The sequence below is a fragment of the Melozone crissalis genome, unplaced genomic scaffold (genome assembly GCF_028551555.1).
Source record: "Melozone crissalis strain CALT ecotype California unplaced genomic scaffold, PUWL_Pcris_2 ptg000034l_1, whole genome shotgun sequence".
Lineage (NCBI taxonomy): Eukaryota > Metazoa > Chordata > Aves > Passeriformes > Passerellidae > Melozone > Melozone crissalis.
This window is the reverse complement of record NW_026535812.1, coordinates 12,753,382-12,772,837: the sequence shown is the minus strand read 5'-3', so window position 1 is coordinate 12,772,837 and position 19,456 is coordinate 12,753,382. Positions and strand designations below refer to the sequence as shown.

Below are 19,456 nucleotides of genomic sequence, written 5' to 3'. Positions count from 1 at the left end.
TTGCTGGGGTAGCATTAAAACCTCTGATATGTATTCAGTACCATGTGCCATCTCTAACCACAAACACTCCAAAGGTTTCTTCCCTTCCACAGTCACTCTGAGATTGCTATTTTGATCCCATTTCTCCCAGCGGAGTTGAATGCAAAGTAAAGCTCAGGTTGCTGGAGAGCTGTTGTTTTAAAGATTGCGTTTTGCTGTTAATTGGTGCACGACAGGCACCTTGTGTAGCAGCTCCTGGCAGTGCTACTCAGGATGCGGCTCCGCAGCGGCTCCGGGCGCTGCCTGCGGAATTCCAGCGCCTCTGCGGACGTCCTTGCAGGGGAGGAGCTCCTGCAGGCACCAGCTCAAGCAAGACACCTCACAAACTAAAGTTCAAGGTGAGAGCCCTTTTAGGTGCTGGCTGATTTAAGAAATTGTTTGGGTTGATTTTTCTCTCCAGTGCAGAAAGCAATACTTGATGAAATAATCTAACTCGGGGCTTGTAATTGCACAGGGTCACAGTCTGATGGTTATGATTGCTCTCAGCATTTCTTCCTCTGCTAAAGGGAAGGCAAGAAAAGGGAAGAAAGAAGGCTATAATATTTCTTGTTTAAACAAACGGCAATAGCAATGCATTTTAATGCTGGTCACAATTGATATTTCAAGGGAGGGAAATCTAGAATGCAAACAGTGATTGGTGATGATCCCTCTCAGCAGCAGGGGAGCTCAGGCTGAGCCTGGTGTGCTCAGGGCATGTCCTGGTGCTGTGTGTGCTGCTCTCCGCCTGTCCTGGTGCTGTGTGTGCTGCTCCCAGCCTGTCCTGGTGCTGTTCCCATCCTGTCCTGGTGCTGTGTGTGCTGCTCTCCGCCTGTCCTGGTGCTGTGTGTGCTGCTCCCAGCCTGTCCTGGTGCTGTTCCCATCCTGTCCTGGTGCTGTGTGTGCTGCTGTCAGCCTGTTTTGCATGGCACAGGGCATGCCTGGAGCTCAGGAAGGGCAGGTGGGCAGGGACTGAGCTCTCTTGCCTGAACTTATGGAGGTTGAGAGGAAATTTCTTCTTACCTGGAGGGGTCCCTAGTGGTACAGTGGGGAAAGGGGAGTGCCATCTTCTCCTGCTGAGTGCAGGGACAAACACCTGACACCAGGTTCACAAAGCAGTTTTCTGAACAGCAGGGAGCAGGACAAGAAATGAAACAGCTTTTCCTAATACTTTGAAATTTGGTACTGTCTCCTGTTTTTCTCTCGTGAAGGTGTTTTTTGTGAAACCATTGCCATACTCCTCCTATGGTGCCTGTAGAAAATGGAAGAGTGATTAGGCTCCAGAGAAATGGCACCTATGCTGAGCTATATGACATTTTTGCTCTCTTGATCCACCTGGTTGGCTGTTACTGCATCCTTTCTGGAGGAAAATCTGTGTTCTGTTTCTGTGCTGAGGACAAGGATGTCTCAGTCCATGGATGTGGTTCCTGCAGACTGCAGTAATTTGTGTAATAACCATTAACTGCAGTGGTGCTTATACGTCAGCTCAGCAGGGACGGATCTCTGGGCCTTTGTGGAACTGGTAGTTATAGAAAAGATGCAATTTTTCTTTAAGGAAAAAAGGAAGGTCTTAAATGTATAAACTCCTCCAGCTAAGCACTGCTTACTCTGATCTGGATAGGCTCATTGATTTTGATGGATCCATGCTAACTTGTGCCTTTCTAAGGATTTGCCCATCAATTTTTATCAGCTTTACAGCATGGGATCGAGGAAGAATGTTTTAGAGGTAGCAGGAATGTATGACTCAATTTCTTCTTTTTTTTTTTTTTCTTTTTGTTTCTTTTTCTTTTTTTTTTTTTTTCCAAATAGCTTTGAATGTGTTTCAGATGCCCAGCACATTGATGCAGAGGAAGGCAGTGTACTTTGTTTTAGTGCTGAGACTCGGACTGGTAGAGTCAGTGTAGGCAGTGATTTGGTTCCCCTGGGCCTTCTTCAAGGGGCAGAGGCAGCCAGTTCATTGTCTTGGAGAAATTCTCCTTTGGGTGCTGCTGCTCTGCTTCCTGAAGGCCCTAAAATATGGTTAGAAGTAGCAGTACACAATTCTTTAAATGTTTGTTCTCATTTCTTGAGTGTTCCTCCTGTGCCTATCTAAAGGGAACCAAAGAATGGCTGTCTTTGTGCTTGAATAAATATGATAAAGTCTTATGTTCCTTATGTCTTAGTGAGAATGCTTTTAATCATGGCAGCAGCATATTTGCACCAATATGTGAGTATTTATTTAAAAAAAATACTCACCAAAAATTCAGATTAAATTATTAAATATGTGGTTTTACTTGTAAGGACTTATGCTGGTGCAAGACTATTGCTTGCAAATCCTTCAGAAATCTGCTGATATATTCTACTACAATTGTTGCTTTGGAATAAACCAATAGGAGTGGGGTAAAAGGGGACATTGTAAAAGATGTAAAAATTTGTGAAAAAAAAGAAAAAAACCCACAAAATATACTTAGAGCAAGTTGTATTTCTTTCTGTTACGTATTTATTGCAATTTTGCAAGTAATGTCATAAAAATTAGTTCTTTGGAGCAGAACTATTTCAGGGAAATGTTTATTTCATGAGCAGCAGGAAAATGAAACCTGGCTCCTGCAGGGAGGGGAGGCTGCCTGTGCTGCCAGGGCAGCTCTTGGGCAGAGCCTGGGTCAGCAAATGAATCACTTGGACTTCTCAAAAAATGCTTTTTAAACTTCTTCTTTCAGCATATATTTTTTTTTAATCTGTTTTGTCTTTTTGAGCAACTTTTCTTAATGTATTATGATTGTTTTATGCAGTGACAGAATTACTGGGACGTTTTTTGCCCTGCAATTTTCTGGGACGTAAAATAAGTCTTTATTAATTTTTAGAGAGAATTGAGTGCCCTCTCATTTGAATTCTCTTCTATCATTTTAAAAGATAGATTTACTATATTTATCCAGAGCTCTGCCTGTATTTTTTCTTCTTTTAGGCTTTGTGTCTGCTCTCTGGATTAGAGCCTCTGCTCCAAAGAAGCCCATCCTTGACAGGGAGAAAGGAAGCAAAAACTTTTGGTCATTCTTAATTTTTATTTCCAGTTATGTCAAACTTCCTCCTAATGCAGAAGGACCTGTTCAGTACCCATTTTTCAATCACCAAAACGTTTGTCTCTGTCACTTCTCTGGTTGTTTCCATGTTGAGCACAGCTGGGCTGTGCTTGCCACTGCACCCAGGGAGTTCCCAAGCAGGCAATGATAAACTCCTGGGAAACTTTATGTAGCCAAATCCATAAGTAGGTCTGAGGCTCTTGAATTTGCTACTTTATTCTATAAAAATCAGCTTCTATATAATTTGGGGGGTTTTTAGAATGGAGTTTCTGTATTCTTCCTTCAGCGAATCCTCATCAGCATCTTCCTGAGCTGAAAACTCTGGAATTTAGTCTGCTCAACCATTCTTCAGACATATTCAAACCAGTGCAACTTGCAGTAGCAGAGAGGACAGGAAATGGTCCCCAGCACCTCCCTGTGCTCTGCTGGGCTCTGTGCATAGGCTCTGCCATTCCTGCAGCCGTGCATCCCAGCTGCCGGCAGATCACATCTGCCTGATGATTTCCACAGCAGCTTGGGCACCCAAGGCAGGAATATGAGCTGGTAAGTGAACATTACTCTCCCTTCTCCTCATCTTTTCCTCCCAATGCAATGAGGGTAATTATGTATGTCACAATTTTGTACAGTGCTTGTCCAGGACAAACAGTGCCAGACTGTTTCAGTTCTCCAAATCCAGTTCAAACACTTCACAGGGATCAGCAGAGCCCTGTGTGGATGTGCTGGGGGGCATGGTGGTGAGGGAATGAATGTACAGGATGATTTTCTGGGTCTGGGTGTAGGCATGACATCCCTCAGAGGAATCCTCTGGCTAATGTTACATGGATGGAATCCAGTGAGAAATCCAAGACGGCTTTTCCTGCTCTGTGCATGGAAAATGTTCACTAGGGTCAGCTGCAGGGAAATCATAGAATCATAGAGTGACCTGGGTTGGAAGGGACCTTTAAGATGATCTAGTTCCAAATGCCCTGACTTGGACAGGTACAGCTTTCCCTGGACCAGGGGGCTCAGAGCTCCATCCAGACTGGCTTTAAGCACTTTTAGGGGTGAGCTATCCACAGCTTCATTGGCTCCTCTGTCTTTACCGGACAGCCTGAAGAAGTGGAGACACAAACACTGAGCTAAAAGCATAGAATCATTATATTCCCAGAATAACCACAGACGTTATAAAGCAGGATTATAGTTCCAAGGTGCTCATTGAGGCAGTGGGCACAGTGCAGCTGTGAGCTCCTTTCCCTCTCTCCCCAGCTGGGATGGGCGCAGGGTCCGGCGCTCCCCCCGCGGCCGCGCCGCGCTCGGTGCCGCTCCCGCCGCCGATAGCCGGGACACAGACACCCTCTGAAGTCCCGGGCATGCTGTGAGCCCTGCTTTATTTGCTGCTGCAAGAAAAGCCTTTTCTTTTAACCCGGCTTCCTTTGAAGAAGTAACTCAGGAAGCTTCATGGCCTCTCAAGGTAAGTGCATCTGTAGTCTGTATTTTTAGATCGTGTTTACAGAGAACTACAGGCTTGTGCCTTTCCAGCAATCCGAAGTCTGATGAAATTTCAGGATAAAACCACATCAGTCAAAGCACAGTTGTTTTGTCTTCCTTTAATTTTTCAGCATCCAGCATTCGAGAGGCTCCTAAGGAGACTAAAATCTATAGTAGGATGTTATTTAAATAAAATACATTATAAAATGTTAGCCTCTGCATTCAGTCAGAAAATTGAGTGTGGGTATCTTGGTGCTTAAATCTGTCAGTCTTGGTGTTTAAACCTGTCACTACAGAATGCCTGGTAAGGGTGGGTACTGAGCCAAGGGTGCCACTATTTTTGCACACTTCTTCCCTATTTCACTTTGAAAATACCATATCAGCAAATGCTTTTCACATTCAGAACTGGCCAGAGATCTGATAACCCGCCATATGAAGAATAATAACTCAAGAATAACTGAATTTAATCAGATTACTCCTCTCTGGGTGTGTCTGTCATGTACTGACTTCAGCAGTAGCCATTGATTACTCAGAGCTACGGGCAAACGTGCAGCATTTGATCTAAGCAGCCTTCACAATTAATTTTCTCCAGGTTTGCAAATGCTTCATCTGAGCAGAAGGATACAAATCTTTTTTTCTCTTGAGTGCAACTCCATGGAGGTCATTCTGTAGGCATGTGCAGAGGCACGTGTTGGCCCAGGGAGTTTCAGCAATGTCTCACCATGTTTGCCACATGTTTATCATGTTTGCCACATGTTTATCCCTCTTTCTTGCCCTCAAAACACTCAAGACATTCTGCATTAGAACACTAAAAAGTACACAGGAGCAGGCAGGTTTTGCAGCATTGTTTTACTCTTGCAATATAGAGTTTTTTGTTTTAAATTTTGTTTAGCTTTAGCCATGTAAGAGAAATGTGGTTTTGCATATTTTTCCTGTATATCAGTTAGGAGAAATGGTTAAATAGTAATGGTGTGGAATATGGTTTTTAGTATGAAGAAACTGACAATTCATCTCTTTCAGGAATATACAACTCCACAAATTATGTTTGTACAGAATACTCACTGTATCATATGGTAACTTTTAAGGTTCTCCATGCTAGTAATGAAATGGGAATCATACACAAAAATAGACAAAGTGTCAGACTATCTCAAATTGTCATTAATATTTAATGTATTTACTGTTTGTTTTTTGTATAGCTTAAAATTTGACAGGTAGAACTGCAATTTGTTGTCTTTTTTCCCTCTTTATTATTCAAGAATAACACTAACACTGGGCTACTTCGTGGCATTTCATGTAACAACAAGAGTTACGGCAGTAACAGAACCCTGTGAGGTAAAGCGATGCAGAAGAGGATATAAAATATTTATTACCCAGTTATACATTTTTAAAAGCTAGCAACAAATTCAAAGGGGTTACTTCTTCCTGTGGTCTCAGACTTTGAAAGAAAGCAGTGGCTGCAAAGACAAATTAAGATCAAAATATGATTGAATGATGAATCTTTCACAGTGAGTTCAAATAATACTAAAAGATCTCATTTAAACCCCACAATAGCAAAAAAGAGATTCAGACTTAAAGCCAAAATTCCTTCTGAACCCCATTGTGTCTAAGTATTGTCACACATGTGATAAAAATGATCAGTTTGGGGACTGCTTTCCTGCCAAATCACAGGGGCTCAGCTCAATACAAGGCTTTGCCATTTGGATGGGGAGAGCTTCAGTTTGCTCCTCCTTGTTCCTGCAGAACAAGGCCAAGGAACAATGTACCTGGAAAAACTAGCAGGAATTTTTTGGCAGTCCAGTGGTTAAGGTGGTCCCTGTGCTGTGGGAGATGGTGCCTGTGGAGCAGAGTGGAGTTACAGGTGCCTGTGGCAGTAAATGCTCTCATTACCTTCACATTCCTGGCCAAGGTCACCGTCACTGTGCCCTAAAGGACTTCTTGTGGTAGCAAACCAGAAAACACAGCATAATGATATCTGATCCATTCATTAAGATAATAATGAATAATACACTATAAGGGGCTGTGTAGACTTTGATATCAGGGTTGTAATATCCAGCTTGGGGAATCTGAGATCCCTGGGAAGGTTATCTCTAATTAAGAGAAATTATGGGTGCCCTCAGGATGCTGGAAAGCATCGTGCTGGGACCCAGCCCTCGGCAGCTCAGGGCCCACAGGGCAGCTCACAGGGAGCAGGGCTGAGGGGTTTTGGCCACCCTGAGTGTGAGTCCAGGCCAGCTCCAGCCTTGCCACACAGGCTCTGTGCTCACCAGCTGCCAGAGCAGATCAGGTGCCCTCCAGGACCACATCTCCTGATTGAACTTCATCTGCAGTGATTCCTGTTTGCAGTCATTCCCCTTTGCATATCCCAAGGCCGCTTTATAATTAGTGCTTGATGTGTGGGACAATCAGGAGATTCCTTTCGGGTCCTGGCCTGAAGTACTGATACAATCACATGCAGAACGACGTTATTGTTCCAACTTTGATCCAAGAAGCTCCTAGCTGCTCCTTGGTCCTGATATTTCTGGGTTTTTTCTCTTTTTTTTCTTTTCTGCAGAATCTCAGGGACAATCCAGACTAATCTTTAAGGATTACCTCCCTGGTTCTTCTGACACTCCTCAGCAGAATACGCCTGTTGAACCAACAAGTCTCTGGAAGCAAGCATCACACGCTCAAAATTTGCCACCTGGTCTGGAGTACCTGAACCAGGTCCTGAATCTTTCTGACTGTTAGAATTGTTATGTTTTGCTTTTATGTTGCTTTGATAACCCTGGAGGTTGAGGTTGTTTGGGTTTTTCCTCTTGGGGGGCAGGGTAGGTTGAGATGGAGAGGCTTTTTTGTTGTTTGGTATTACTGTGAGATAAGGAACATAGGAGAAAGAATCTTGCCAATAATTTTATAGATATTAGATGAACATAAGTCTGAGTGGCTACAAACTTGCATTAACTCTGTGTGAGGAAGATAATGCTAATGCCCGGGAGAGGAAAATGCTTGAAAATGGAGGCAGAGAAGTAGATCATAGGTGGGGAAGAAAAATGAATGCTTAAGTCTTCTGTATCTTACTGCTAAACATGTGGCTGTCCCTTTTGCGCTGGGAAATCTCTCAGCTCCTGGAGCTCAGAGCACTGATGGTCTGCAGCTCTGCTCCACTCTTGTGTGCTGAGTAAGGTGTCACATGCCTGCCTGGCATTGGCAGGGACAGAGTCAGGTTAAGTAAGGTGTCACATGCCTGCCTGGCATTGGCAGGGACAGAATCAGGCCCCCAGCACAGTCAGATCATGATTCTGTTACACCTCTGCTGTGTTTGCATTTTGGTGATGCTGGGGAATGTTTACTTCACTCTAGATGTGTATTTTAGGCACACATTTCTGCTAGTTTTGTATAGAAGCAGAAATTGAATGTATTTTATATTTGGAGCTAAGTCACCTAGATAGCTAATGAAATGGGGAAACTCTTCAGAAGCAGTCTTTCATGTGGAGTGATGAGTTTCATTTCAAGATGCCTGAGCACAAAATGATGTGTGTTGCCAATTACATAAGCATTTGCTCATAGACCGTGGAAGGTACACTTTTAGTCTAAAAGTGATTGTGCTAGTCAGTGCTTGGCAGGTTACATATTCAGGCTCCTGTATGAACACGAATTACACCTCAGATTTACCCAGACAGTGCAGGCAATCAAATACCATCACTTCATTTCATAGAAACTTTGCATCTGATATCAAGACAAAAGAGCAGGTCACTCTCAGAGCTACAGCTGGAACTGAAGACCTCATTCATGCCTGTTCTTGGCCTGTGCTGCAGCCCTTGCTAAGGATTCTCAGTTTTCTCTGCAGTCTGAAAAGTGGGAAGCGTGTGTGCAGTGCTGCTGGCTGGCATGTTCCCACAGCTCGAGTTCCCATGTGCTGCAGAACCTTTTGGTGTGTGATGCTGGAGCCATCCTGGCCCTGAGTGAAAGGGGCTCCTTCAGGATGGATGGAGCACAAAGGAGGTCCCACCAGCAGGGAGAGGGCTGCCTGCAGAATGCGAGTGGGATTCACAGCTGCAGGGGTAATCCCTTTGGATTTATCCTCATGGACTAAGAGATTTTCACAGAATTAAATGCTTGAATGAAGATGTTTCTAGCAGAACTTGGAAATTATTTATGCTACTGGGAAGATTTCTAAAAGACTGGATGTCCTTCTGGTGCTGTGAGCACTGGGGAAAAGAGAGTCCAAACTCTTGGAAACAGGCACAGAGAGGTGCTACTGGAAGTGCACAGGGAACAGAGAACCTCCTTTAAAACAAGACTCCATCTGTTTTATCTGTAGAATAAAAACAACAGTATTGGTGAGGGAACCATACTGAGTGCCTAGGAGAGTAAACAAACTGTGGGAAAGAGACATATTTAATTTATAGAATTTCGTTACTAGAAGAAAGATTATATAGAGTGTGGTTGTGCATAAATACAGAATAACAAATAGGAATTACATTCTTCAGCAGGATTGGGCAGGATAACTGGATAGATTTGAGAAAGCTGAATGTATTTCTCAATAAGACCATGATATCTCTGATACAAAAGTCCAAATTTAGTCAGTCTCAGAGAGATCCTTACAATCTTGTTCTAAATAGCAACCCAAGGATGGGATGAGAGGAAAGGAAAATGTGTGTCCTGTAGGTAGAGGCCAGCCAACAGCATTTCACTCTGCAGATCCACATCCTGCAGTGAGTTCAGGTGAAGGAATCATTCTGATCAGCTGTTTGAGATGCACCAGAGAAGGGCAAAACACTGCTTCTGCCTCAGCAAACACATCAGCTTTCTAAGTCTATCGCTATTTAATAACTTCCTACAGAAAAAAGTTACCTAAAGTTCATTACTGTCTTCCAGATTACAGCCATAGCTCAGAGAGTAGTTCAGTGACCATGACAAAAATCAAATGAACTTTTTCTCACAGCAGGAATAGACAGGTGAAACCTTGGAGAAGAATTTTCTGAGTATTTCAACTGCATGTTGTGCCACCACTCAGGTTTAACTACTTTTGTAGAAAGCTTCTTTATTTAGACTTGGTTAGACTGATCAGATGTAAATTTGATGTCCACAGAACTGAATACTGAAAATGGAGGCAGGAAAATGAATACTGAGAATTAGCTGTGTATAAGGAATTTTAACATACCTGAGCTGAAGGGGACCAGACCCTTGTTAAGCCAAAGGGCTTTGAGTGCTTTCAAATGCAAGTGCAGAATTCCCTCAATCCACAAGTGCCCCAATAAAAATGCATCAGAATAACTGCCCTGCAGAAACCAGTGAAAGGCCGAACAAGGATAACAAGTGGTACTGCTGTGTTGTCTCAACATTGTTTATACATTGTGCACAGTAAACCAATCGACCAAAATCACTCAAAGCTTTTAACAATTCAGGGTCATTAATTTTCTTTCCCCTGTGAAAGTCTACATGGGAAAAAGAAATCCATGTTAAAATAAATACTAAAATATTAAAATAGCTCTACAATCTTTAACTTTTTTATTCTCTTTCCATCAGCAGAGCCCTTCCCATGAGCTCCAAGAGCTCTCTCATGAGACCCAAACAACAAACAGCAAAGATTCTTGGGAGAATATTTTTATGTCTAAATATTTTTTATTATTTCAATTACTGGCATGCACATTTCCGAGATTAATGAAAGGGATAAAGAGGTTCCTCCTTTTACCAGCTTCTCTTTGCAGCCTGAACTAGCTGCAGGAGCTGACTAGAAGTGACAAATCTCTGCAACAGTTTGAATATGTACCAGGCAAGATTTATCAAATTTAAAATATCCAGGCTCTAGAGAGCTGTGCCATGCTGGTCTCAGGTCGCTGTGTGCTTTGTGTCTGCAGCTGTGAGTAACAGCAAAACCCTGTGCCAAGCATTCCTTCATCAGGAATTTACAGAAAAATTACTGAAAAGAGATTGGTAAAGCCTAAAACTGTCACATAAAACAGGCATAAAAAGTCACATAAAACTGAAAGGTAGACCAGAATCAAGTCTTGCTGGTTTTATAGTGCTAGCAGCTCTTCTCCAAGAAAGAATAATGTTGGAGGGATGATAAGCACAGCAAAGCTAGGTGTGATGGCAAGCAGTTTTTTTCCTGCATTTGTAAACAGCTCATGGTTACAAAAGTATTTGTAAAAGACATTTTTAGTCAGCTAAGTGTTTTATTGTTGTTTTGCTCATTCTGGTACTCTGGCATGACCATTTGCCAGATTCAGGGTGCAGGGCTCGTGTTCCTGAGATAAGAGCGCTAAAGCTGGTTTGTGCCGTCGTTGGCATCCCCTGCCTGCCCTGCTGGGCTGCTCCAGCAAGGTCCTTTGGGATGTGGCCACTGCATATGCTGAGCTTGAGCCCAGGCTCATTCACTCCTGCACTGCCATGGTGCCCAGCACCAGCCTTGGGTTTGGGGTGAGGAGCTTCCCCTCTGACAAGGAGAAACACAGGACCAAGAGTGGATTCTGCTTCCTGTTGCTGTTGTCTGCCTCATTCCCCCTGTGAAGATTATTTTTGTTCAAGTGTGTGGATGAATTACATGGCCACAGCACCTAATGTCACATTCCTCAGCCATAATTTCATAGTGAAGTCCAAAGTGTGACTGGAGATATCCTTCAGGCACCCAACCTGTGCAGCTCTGTAAGGAAAGAGATCTTAATCACAGGGAGATGAGCAAACAGGACCACTGGCAGCTCCAGACCTATCCAAGACCCACCATCTTGTTTAATTTTTTTTTTAAGCAGCTGGACCAGATAATTATTCATCAGCAAGTGGACCTTCTGGAAGGTATGGTGCAATCCTTGTCACCCTTTAACAGTGCTGGTACGTGGGTGTCCCCAGAAGCCATCCAAGTCTTGCCCCCAGTTCACTGAAGTCACTGTGAACCCTCCTGCTGCCCTGTGTCAGGCTGTTATGCACTGACAGGGTGGGGAAGGCTCACTTTGTTGTTTGCCTGTTCTGCAGCAAACCACTGAGGAGTGAGTAGTCTCTACAACAGTCCTAAAATCAGTCCCTCAGACACCTCCCTCTCAGTGTTATTAAAGCTTAGCCATCTTTCAATGGAAAAATTTATCTAACAATTATTAACATACCATGAGAAACAAAGGTCAGAAAACATAAAATTAAGCAAAAGATTTTATAATTATTTAGTTTTTCAGAATTTCAAGTAATGAACAAGTAAAATTTTACTACCAGTAAAATACTGTAGAATGTATTTCTCCCATTCAGAATGGTTTTGGCCTGATTCTCAAACAACGTGCTGGGTGAAAGCTTTGTCACTGAGGTGGGGTCTCAGGATGTTACCTTTCACAGATGATAATGCCAGAAAAAGCCTAGACCAAAACCTCAAGATCTGAATTCTCTGTTGCGATATGTACTTTAGTGTACAGCAAATCAACTTCCGAATTAATTCCTTCAAAATACAGACCTGGCACTGTTATTTCTGTATATTTTCTTTGTGTTGCTACTTCAAAACAGTTTTGAAAAAAATCTTTGTCATAGACTACTAGAATAAATGCTCACATATATACACACTAACATTATACTGAAGTAATAACAAAGATTTTATTATGTTAACATTCTACTTGTTTTGCTTTATTAGCCATCCTTGGCACAGAGACCTCCAGCAAATACGAGATAAAGAACCCCCTGGGCCAGAGGGTTTACTTTGCAGTGGAAGAGAACGGCTGCTTTGACCGCAAGCTGTGCTCGCCCCTCCGGGCCTTCACCATCAGCATTGCCGACAACGCGGGCCGCGAGGTGATCCGCGTCATCCGGCCCCTCCGGTGCACCAGCTGCTGCTTCCCCTGCTTCCTGCAGGAGGTGAGGGCATCCCCAACGCCCTCTGTCCCAGCATCTCGCTGGGCAGCTCCTCCAGGGTGGCCGGGAGCAAGTCAGGAATTCACAGCCCCCTTTGGGTGGACACAACTCTTGATGAACGAGTTCTGTTCCCTCCCATCCTCCATCCTCCCTTCCATGGGACCTGGCTGTGCCTCCTCCCTTCCGTGGGACCAGGCTTTGCTGACACCCCACACAAAGCTTTGGTGTCTGGTGGTCTCTCCAGTCAGTGACACCCCAAGATGCTTCTTGCACTGACACAGGCAGAGATCACCCACTGAACTCCACGAGGGTGGAGGATGGAAATTCTGTGAAGCCCACTGGGGTCGGGGGTGGGAGTTGGAAGCAGATCTCTGAGGAGGCTGAGCCCCTGAAGATCTGTTTCTTCAGGGCCATATATTTCTGGGAAATGGCAGAACATGGAAGTAAGCTGCTTGGAGTGAAAAATGTGGATCCCGTAGAGCATCAGGTTTTTCCTCTGTATTTTTTGACTCTCCGTTATTCAGACATCTTGCTTGTGTTATGAAAATGTTTTACAGGTTAGCTCATCCACTTACCTTCTTAGCACTTATCCTTGTCAGGAGTTTTAAAGAAAAGGTCCTTTGGTAGTACAGCTACTTAAAATAAGCTTGTAAGATACTGCCTGAATACAATAATTTTTTTTCACAGTTTATAGCTTTTATAAAGTCTTTTATTGTATGTAAGATGTTGGTTTCTGGTGCAGCTTTTGAGTTTCATATTGTCCAATGTATTTAACAACACCGTCAGACCGTTCTGCAATATCCAGTTCCATGTTTGGTAAAATGATATGTTACTACATTCAGTAGGTATTTATCTTGTCATTTTATTAACAATACGCTATCACAGAAAAATACATTAATATAAAATCAGCTAAAACCATTTTTTGTTGTTTTCTTTGTTTGCTAGTTAGAAGTTCAGTCCCCACCAGGTACAGTAGCTGGGTATGTTGTACAGAACTGGGATCCTTTTCTGCCAAAGTTCACTATACAGAATGAAAGCAAAGAAGATGTGCTAAAAATAATTGGCCCATGTGCAACCTGTGGCTGTTTTGATGATGTTGATTTCGAGGTATGTTTTGTACAAGTGTCAACAATTTAAAAGTTTTACTACTTTGAATAAATTTCTCAGGTGAGAGGAAGAATGGGAGAGACTTGAAGAAACCCTGAATAGAGTTTTCTGATGTGAACAAAGTGCTTTGCTTTAGTTAAGAATCATAAAGGAATTTTTGGGTTTATCAGCTTACTAACTCATTAGCTAAATTAGAAGACTCCAGTGAGTATACTCTGAAATTTCAGTGTACTGTAAGAAACATGCAAATTGTTGCATAATTGAGAACATGCCTGACCCTGAGAGGACAGTGGTCCACAGCAGTGGGCCTAGGAGAATGTAGAAAACAGGAGAGAGGAAAAAACGCCAGAACTCTGTGAAAGAAAGGCAAAACTGGCATAAACTTTCAAGATTGCTTTCTCCCACTTTTTGTCCTCTCTAAAGATGCTGATGTTTCCAAACTTGAGACCCTTTCTTGCGTGCCACTCGTAAAGAGAAATTTGACACTAATAGAACATCGCAGCAATAACAATAAAAGGAGAAGCTGACAACTATAGCATACTCAGCATGTCAGGCCACAGTCATTAATTCTGTGGAGATGTCATCAGTGTGCACTTGATTTGTTTACATTTATGTCTGTTCCTGTTTTTCCTTTGTGCAGGTAAAAACTCTCAATGAGATGACAACGATCGGCAAAATTTCCAAGTATTGGTCTGGATTTGTCAACAACGTCTTCACCAACACCGCCAACTTTGGGATCCAGGTCCCTGTGGATCTCGATGTGAGGATCAAGGCAGTCATGATTGGTGCTTGTTTCCTCATTGTAAGTGTGCAGGTGGACAGGCAGACCTATAGAGATGTGCAGACCAGGGCCAGAGGGGCCCTTGCTGTCAGCCGAGAACTACAAAAATGCAAATGCGTTGGAAAACCAAATCCAGTGCCTAAAAGATAAATTAACTAAAACATTTTAAATTTTATGTCAGCTTTTTTTTTTTTTTAATGTTCTTAAATTTTTGTTTATTAAACTGTTTAAATAGTATTACACATGCAGTTTAATATTTTGTACAGAAGAATCAAATCTTAGCATACGTTTCAAACATACCAAACTCTCCCAAACCCCTTATTGTGTTTGAACAAGTGTATGAACCAAAAAAAGATTATGTTGTTTCTAATGGTAATTTCAAAGCAATTCAACATTTCTGTTGAGTGTTGTATGTAAGACCTTCAGGTCACAGGAAAATTCCTACAAAATTATTTTGTGAAGATAACCATAAGAACTAATGACAAGGAGAATACTCAGTGCTAGGGGTAAATATGAAGTTAAGATGCATGTTTTCTAGAATTAGAAATTGATATTTGCTGTGTAGCTCTTTTGCCAACATATTTGTATTAAAATGAAATAGTTTCAAAATAATCTCTGATACTTACATCAGAGACTGCAAACCAAAATTATAATACTAAAATTATTCACTGAAAAGTGTTTGCTTTAAAATTCCAACAACAATTCAGAAATTTTGCTTTTAGTAGGATAGAAATGACAGTTAAGATTTTCAGATTCCCCCCCTCCAAAACTGTTTCTCAGTGGCAGTGATAAAAAGTGATTGACTAATATAAATACTTTATGTAACAAAAGCCTGCAAGTAAGACTTTTGATAGTAATTTTTGCATTTTTGTGCCTTCCATGTCTAATGCATAGTTTGTTTATTTGTAGGACTTAATGTTCTTTGAAAACTCTTTGGATGGATTATAACAAGATGACAGAAACAATGAAATATGCAGAATCTGTTTCAGTAGGTAAAAATGAACATAAATTGATCTTCTTGCTTTGAAGGCTTATACATTTCTAATTCTTTTTCATTTTCTTCCAGAAATCGCTTGAGCTTTGGACATGATTTTGAACTGGAAAAATCCTTCTTCCTTATAGGAAAAGACAGGGAGCTAATGATGATGTTTATTAAAATATGTCTCATGTAAATAATAATTTCCCACTTATATTTTTTATGTGTAATAGCTAAACACATACTTTTCACACAGAGCACTGTTGCTTTGGAACAGTGCTATTCTCTTCTTTCTCTTTTGATGTTCCTGCATGGGGAATCATGAAAGATTAGATGAAGGCTTGCAGCATCACTGATGAAAGCCTAAGTTTAGAGAAGCCTTTGATGTTTTGCAACTGCTGGTACCAGTTTCTAACCACATGAGGGTGTGTTCTGGGGGTTTTGCTTTTTTATAATTTTAGAAGTAATTTTCTGATTTGTTATTTAATTAATAGTAGCAGACTGATTTGAAGGTAACAAATATAAAGACATTCCCGATGGGAAGTTGAAGATGTTACCTGTTTCAGTGAGTTGGAAGAATGGAAGTTTTGTTTGCTACTAAATTAATTTTGTGACAAAGATTGTTTTAATGAGTGGCAGCCAGAAATTGGACTTCCAGCCCTAGACTTGGGAACATAAGCTCTATTCTGAAAATCTGGTCTTCCGCTATTTGCACTGAAGGCAGGCCATAGATGAGGTTTGGGTGATGGTCCTCTGTGTGCTAGAGGCTCACAAATCCCCTCCCTTTGTACCAGCCAGGGTTAAGGATTCTTGCTGCCATCTGCTCAAGGCTTTCCTGAAAAGGTTTGTTCCTCTTTGTGATATCTGGTGGCTGGAAATTTCTCATTCAGACTTGCCTGAGGCCATCCTGGAATAGAATTATTCTTTTCCTTTGGCAAGCTCAGGTATTTTCTGTGATGACTGGGCAGAAGGAGCTTTTCACAGCTCAGCAGTTTCACATGGTTGTTCATTCCTGCAGCCACACCTCATCAGTGTTCCCAAACAGTTCCACCAACTTTTGCTAATACAAGCTTCCTTTGTAGGAATGGTATATATGCAAGACATAAACAGATTTTTTTGCTGTTGTTGCAAATTATTTGCTGTATGAACTTGCTTATGCCTCTGAAAAACTCCCTTCAAGAAGCAAACCAGTACCATAAAATGTTGGTGGCAAACCCAATTGCTTTCATAGTCACCAGTCAAGTTTCTAAGGGGAACATTTTACAAATCACTAGAAATGCTGGAATTTTTTTAATTTTTTTTTTTTTTTTAGTGTCAACCAGTAATTCAATTCTTGAAAACAACCAACACATCAACGGAAAGAGAGGAGATAATGAATAATTCATAAAAATGAAAAAGAGCTAAATTTATCAGGTGATTACTTCTCAACAAATATTTAGACTAATTTTAAATTAATGTTCATGGATATGAATTCAAACACAGTGAAGTCAGGAAGTTGCAACTAACGTTCCCATAGTGAAATTATCTCAGGAATGCTTATAGATTTAAACAGTATGTTTTAGATTATATACCACACTTAGGTATTTATACAGATTTACATATGTCTTGAAAATAATTGTGGTTAACAAGCTCTGACAATCATCATTATCTGTTAACCATTTCACTGCTGGCTCTCGCTGTGGCTCGTAGTAGTGCAATCAGGCTGCAGGAATTGGGAGCTCACAGGGAACCTCTGCTGCCACCTTTCCCCGGAGGAAGCGCCCTGCGAGCTTCCTGGGCCAGAAGCTCCCTCGTGTGGAAATCCCGGAATTTGCAGAGGAATGCAGGATTTGCCGAGGAATGCAGGATTTGCAGAGGAATACAGGATGCTTTTTGCTGTTCTCACACTGGTGTTGTTCTCTCAAATGCAGCTCCCACATGCCTGACTGTAGACTGAGAAAAAGAACCAGATTATTTTTTTTCTCTTTAAATCCCTTTGCCATGTTAGACAGAAGTCACTGCTATTGTAGCCATAATCCTGACTCTCATTCACTGTTACTGAGCTGTGTGTGGCTGAGCACTCGATTGAATTCACTGCCTTAAGCTGAGCAGCATCCCCACCTATCTTCCACTTTTCCCCTGCAATTTCCAGTCCTCTTGTGGCCTTTAACAAGCCAATGATGTCTCTAAGCAAATGTGTCCAGCCTCATTGAAGCCTACACAAAATAAGGTTTTATTTACCCACAGGGCTGGATTTGGTTGTGTCCATATATATACCTTGTAGGTAAGCAATATGTGCATATAATTTTCAATTAATTCCAACCAGATGATAACATGGGATAACAGTGACTTCGTTGCTATTTTTTGTGTTAATACAAAGGTTTTGCTATTTTTTGTGTTAATACAAAGGTTTTTTATTCATACACATACACATTTTTTTAATGTGTATGTGTATGAATATGTTTGAATGCCTCTGTTTACACTCAGGGGCAGCTTCTGGGCCATACAAGAACAGGCTCATCCCCTGGATAAAACAAGCAGTGGGGCTGGGACAGCTCTTGGTGCTTAGAACTCCCTCAGCAGGCTGCTTGCCCTCTGTGCCACCCTTCAGCATCCTGGTGGAAATTCAGTGCCATTGCCAGTGCTTTTCCAGCTGGGAGATCACTCCTCTAAACCACAGCTGTCACACAGGGCAGGGATCCATCCTCAGCATGGATTCTGCATGATGTTGCTAAAGAAGAGCTAATGTGTTTTAAGATCTTAACAACCTGCATCTCTAAATTATAACTTTTTCTTGTTAATAGCAATGTGTTTCATGTTATTGGAGCTACATATGCTCACTTTTCACAGTTCCCCCACAGGCTAGGAGTGGGTCCCAAAGGAGAATCCAGAATCTCCCAAAGGGTCACAAAGTTTTTCTAAAGCAAAATCATGTCCTGGATATCATCTAGAAAGAAACGTGATTGCTCTAAAGAAACAGAAATTTTACTTCATCCAGCAAAGCAAATATTTCTGATCAGTAGCCAAACTGTAAATCTGTGTAGTTCACACTCCTTGTGCTCAATAGATGGCAGCAACAGCTCATTATGACAGTGTTTAGCTTTTCACACATCATCCTTTTTTCACAGAGGATGCTGATGGAAGTTCAACATACCTTTAACCTCTAATTAAATTGTGCTCTTAACTGAATGATTTTATCTTCTCTATCTGCTATTAAACCTTTGCCACACAATACTGGATTATCTTTACTGCCTGCATTTATAGCTGAACTGTTATTTTATGAGATCTGATCAGGGCATGGGCAGAATACAGTCTACCACAAAGTGAGCTCCTTTGGTCAGTACTCAGCCTAGTTTTTTGCACCTGGAGCATCTCTCCAGCTTCTGCAGGTGGGCAGGGGAGAAGCCCCAGCCCCAGGACGCTCCCCATCTGCAGAAACAGAAGTGCCATGTGTAAAGGAGAGTGCTGTGTGGTGCTGTACCTAGAAAAGTGGAAGGTTTCTATGGGAAAAGATCATGTCATGATGGTCTGTTCCTGTGTGCTGAGGCAGAGTGGGGGAAATCCCTGTAGTGCCACAAACCCAGGTGGCACCAGCGCGTGAGGAGAAGTTGGTTTGCCTGTGGGAAGATCAGGCACTTCCTGTCAGAGTGTGAAGACGCAGAGTCTCTGTAAGTTCTGAGATCCTTTGGCTGTCTGATAATTTGGTGCATGCAAAAGTACTTCTCCTCATAGACTTTGCTGCCTGTATTAAAAAAATATTTTTGTGTCAATTTGGTTATTTGCTGGATTAGACAAACGTGGAAATGATCCAAAATGCACATTTTCTAATACAGTTGTCTAAATGAAGCTGTTTTGGGGAAAAAAAACAAAAAAAAAAACCAAAAGACATTTCCTCCTTCTGACCCTCAGTTATTGTATTGGTTTATTTTAAATTAGAATGGTATGTTCTGTGTTAGAATCATGAATCCTAGTTTAATTCAACTCAAGGTGAGTATTGAAGGAAAAATTACCTGCAAGTCATTTCATCAGGACTCGCTAACTTGATGTGCTTTTCCACTTTAAGATACTCATTTGAAGGACCTGTTTTTCTCTCTTCCAGTCACATTAGGTAAGTGCTTTATTTACACTTCTGGTGTTTTGTATTAAAAAACCCCATACACAGCAACAACCAAACCACGAAACATCCTGCAGGCTTCTGTTACAGACAGTGCTCTGTGAGGAACACCTGTTTCTGTCTAGAAATGACCATGGGCATTTTCTCTTTCTGCC

General features: G+C 41.8%; 1 protein-coding gene across 1 annotated transcript; it reads left to right on the top strand.

The window, feature by feature from the left end:
- The first annotated feature begins 4,434 nt into the window (after positions 1-4,434).
- Positions 4,435-15,460, top strand: LOC128940955 (phospholipid scramblase family member 5-like). The gene is made up of 8 exons (XM_054282783.1): positions 4,435-4,521; positions 7,090-7,241; positions 11,270-11,312; positions 12,127-12,347; positions 13,290-13,451; positions 14,092-14,253; positions 15,142-15,224; positions 15,299-15,460. The coding sequence occupies exons 1-7, from the start codon at positions 4,509-4,511 to the stop codon at positions 15,178-15,180; spliced, it is 792 nt and encodes a 263-aa protein (XP_054138758.1). The 5' UTR covers positions 4,435-4,508; the 3' UTR covers positions 15,181-15,224; positions 15,299-15,460.
- Positions 15,461-19,456: the final 3,996 nt, after the last annotated feature.

What these genes read in the sequence shown, in the direction of transcription:
- LOC128940955 (XM_054282783.1), top strand. An exon ending in TCCCCTGCTTCCTGCAGGAG is followed by an intron (nt 12,348 to 13,289) that starts GTGAGGGCATCC and finishes TTTGTTTGCTAG; the next exon opens with TTAGAAGTTCAGTCCCCACC. An exon ending in TTGATGATGTTGATTTCGAG is followed by an intron (nt 13,452 to 14,091) that starts GTATGTTTTGTA and finishes TCCTTTGTGCAG; the next exon opens with GTAAAAACTCTCAATGAGAT.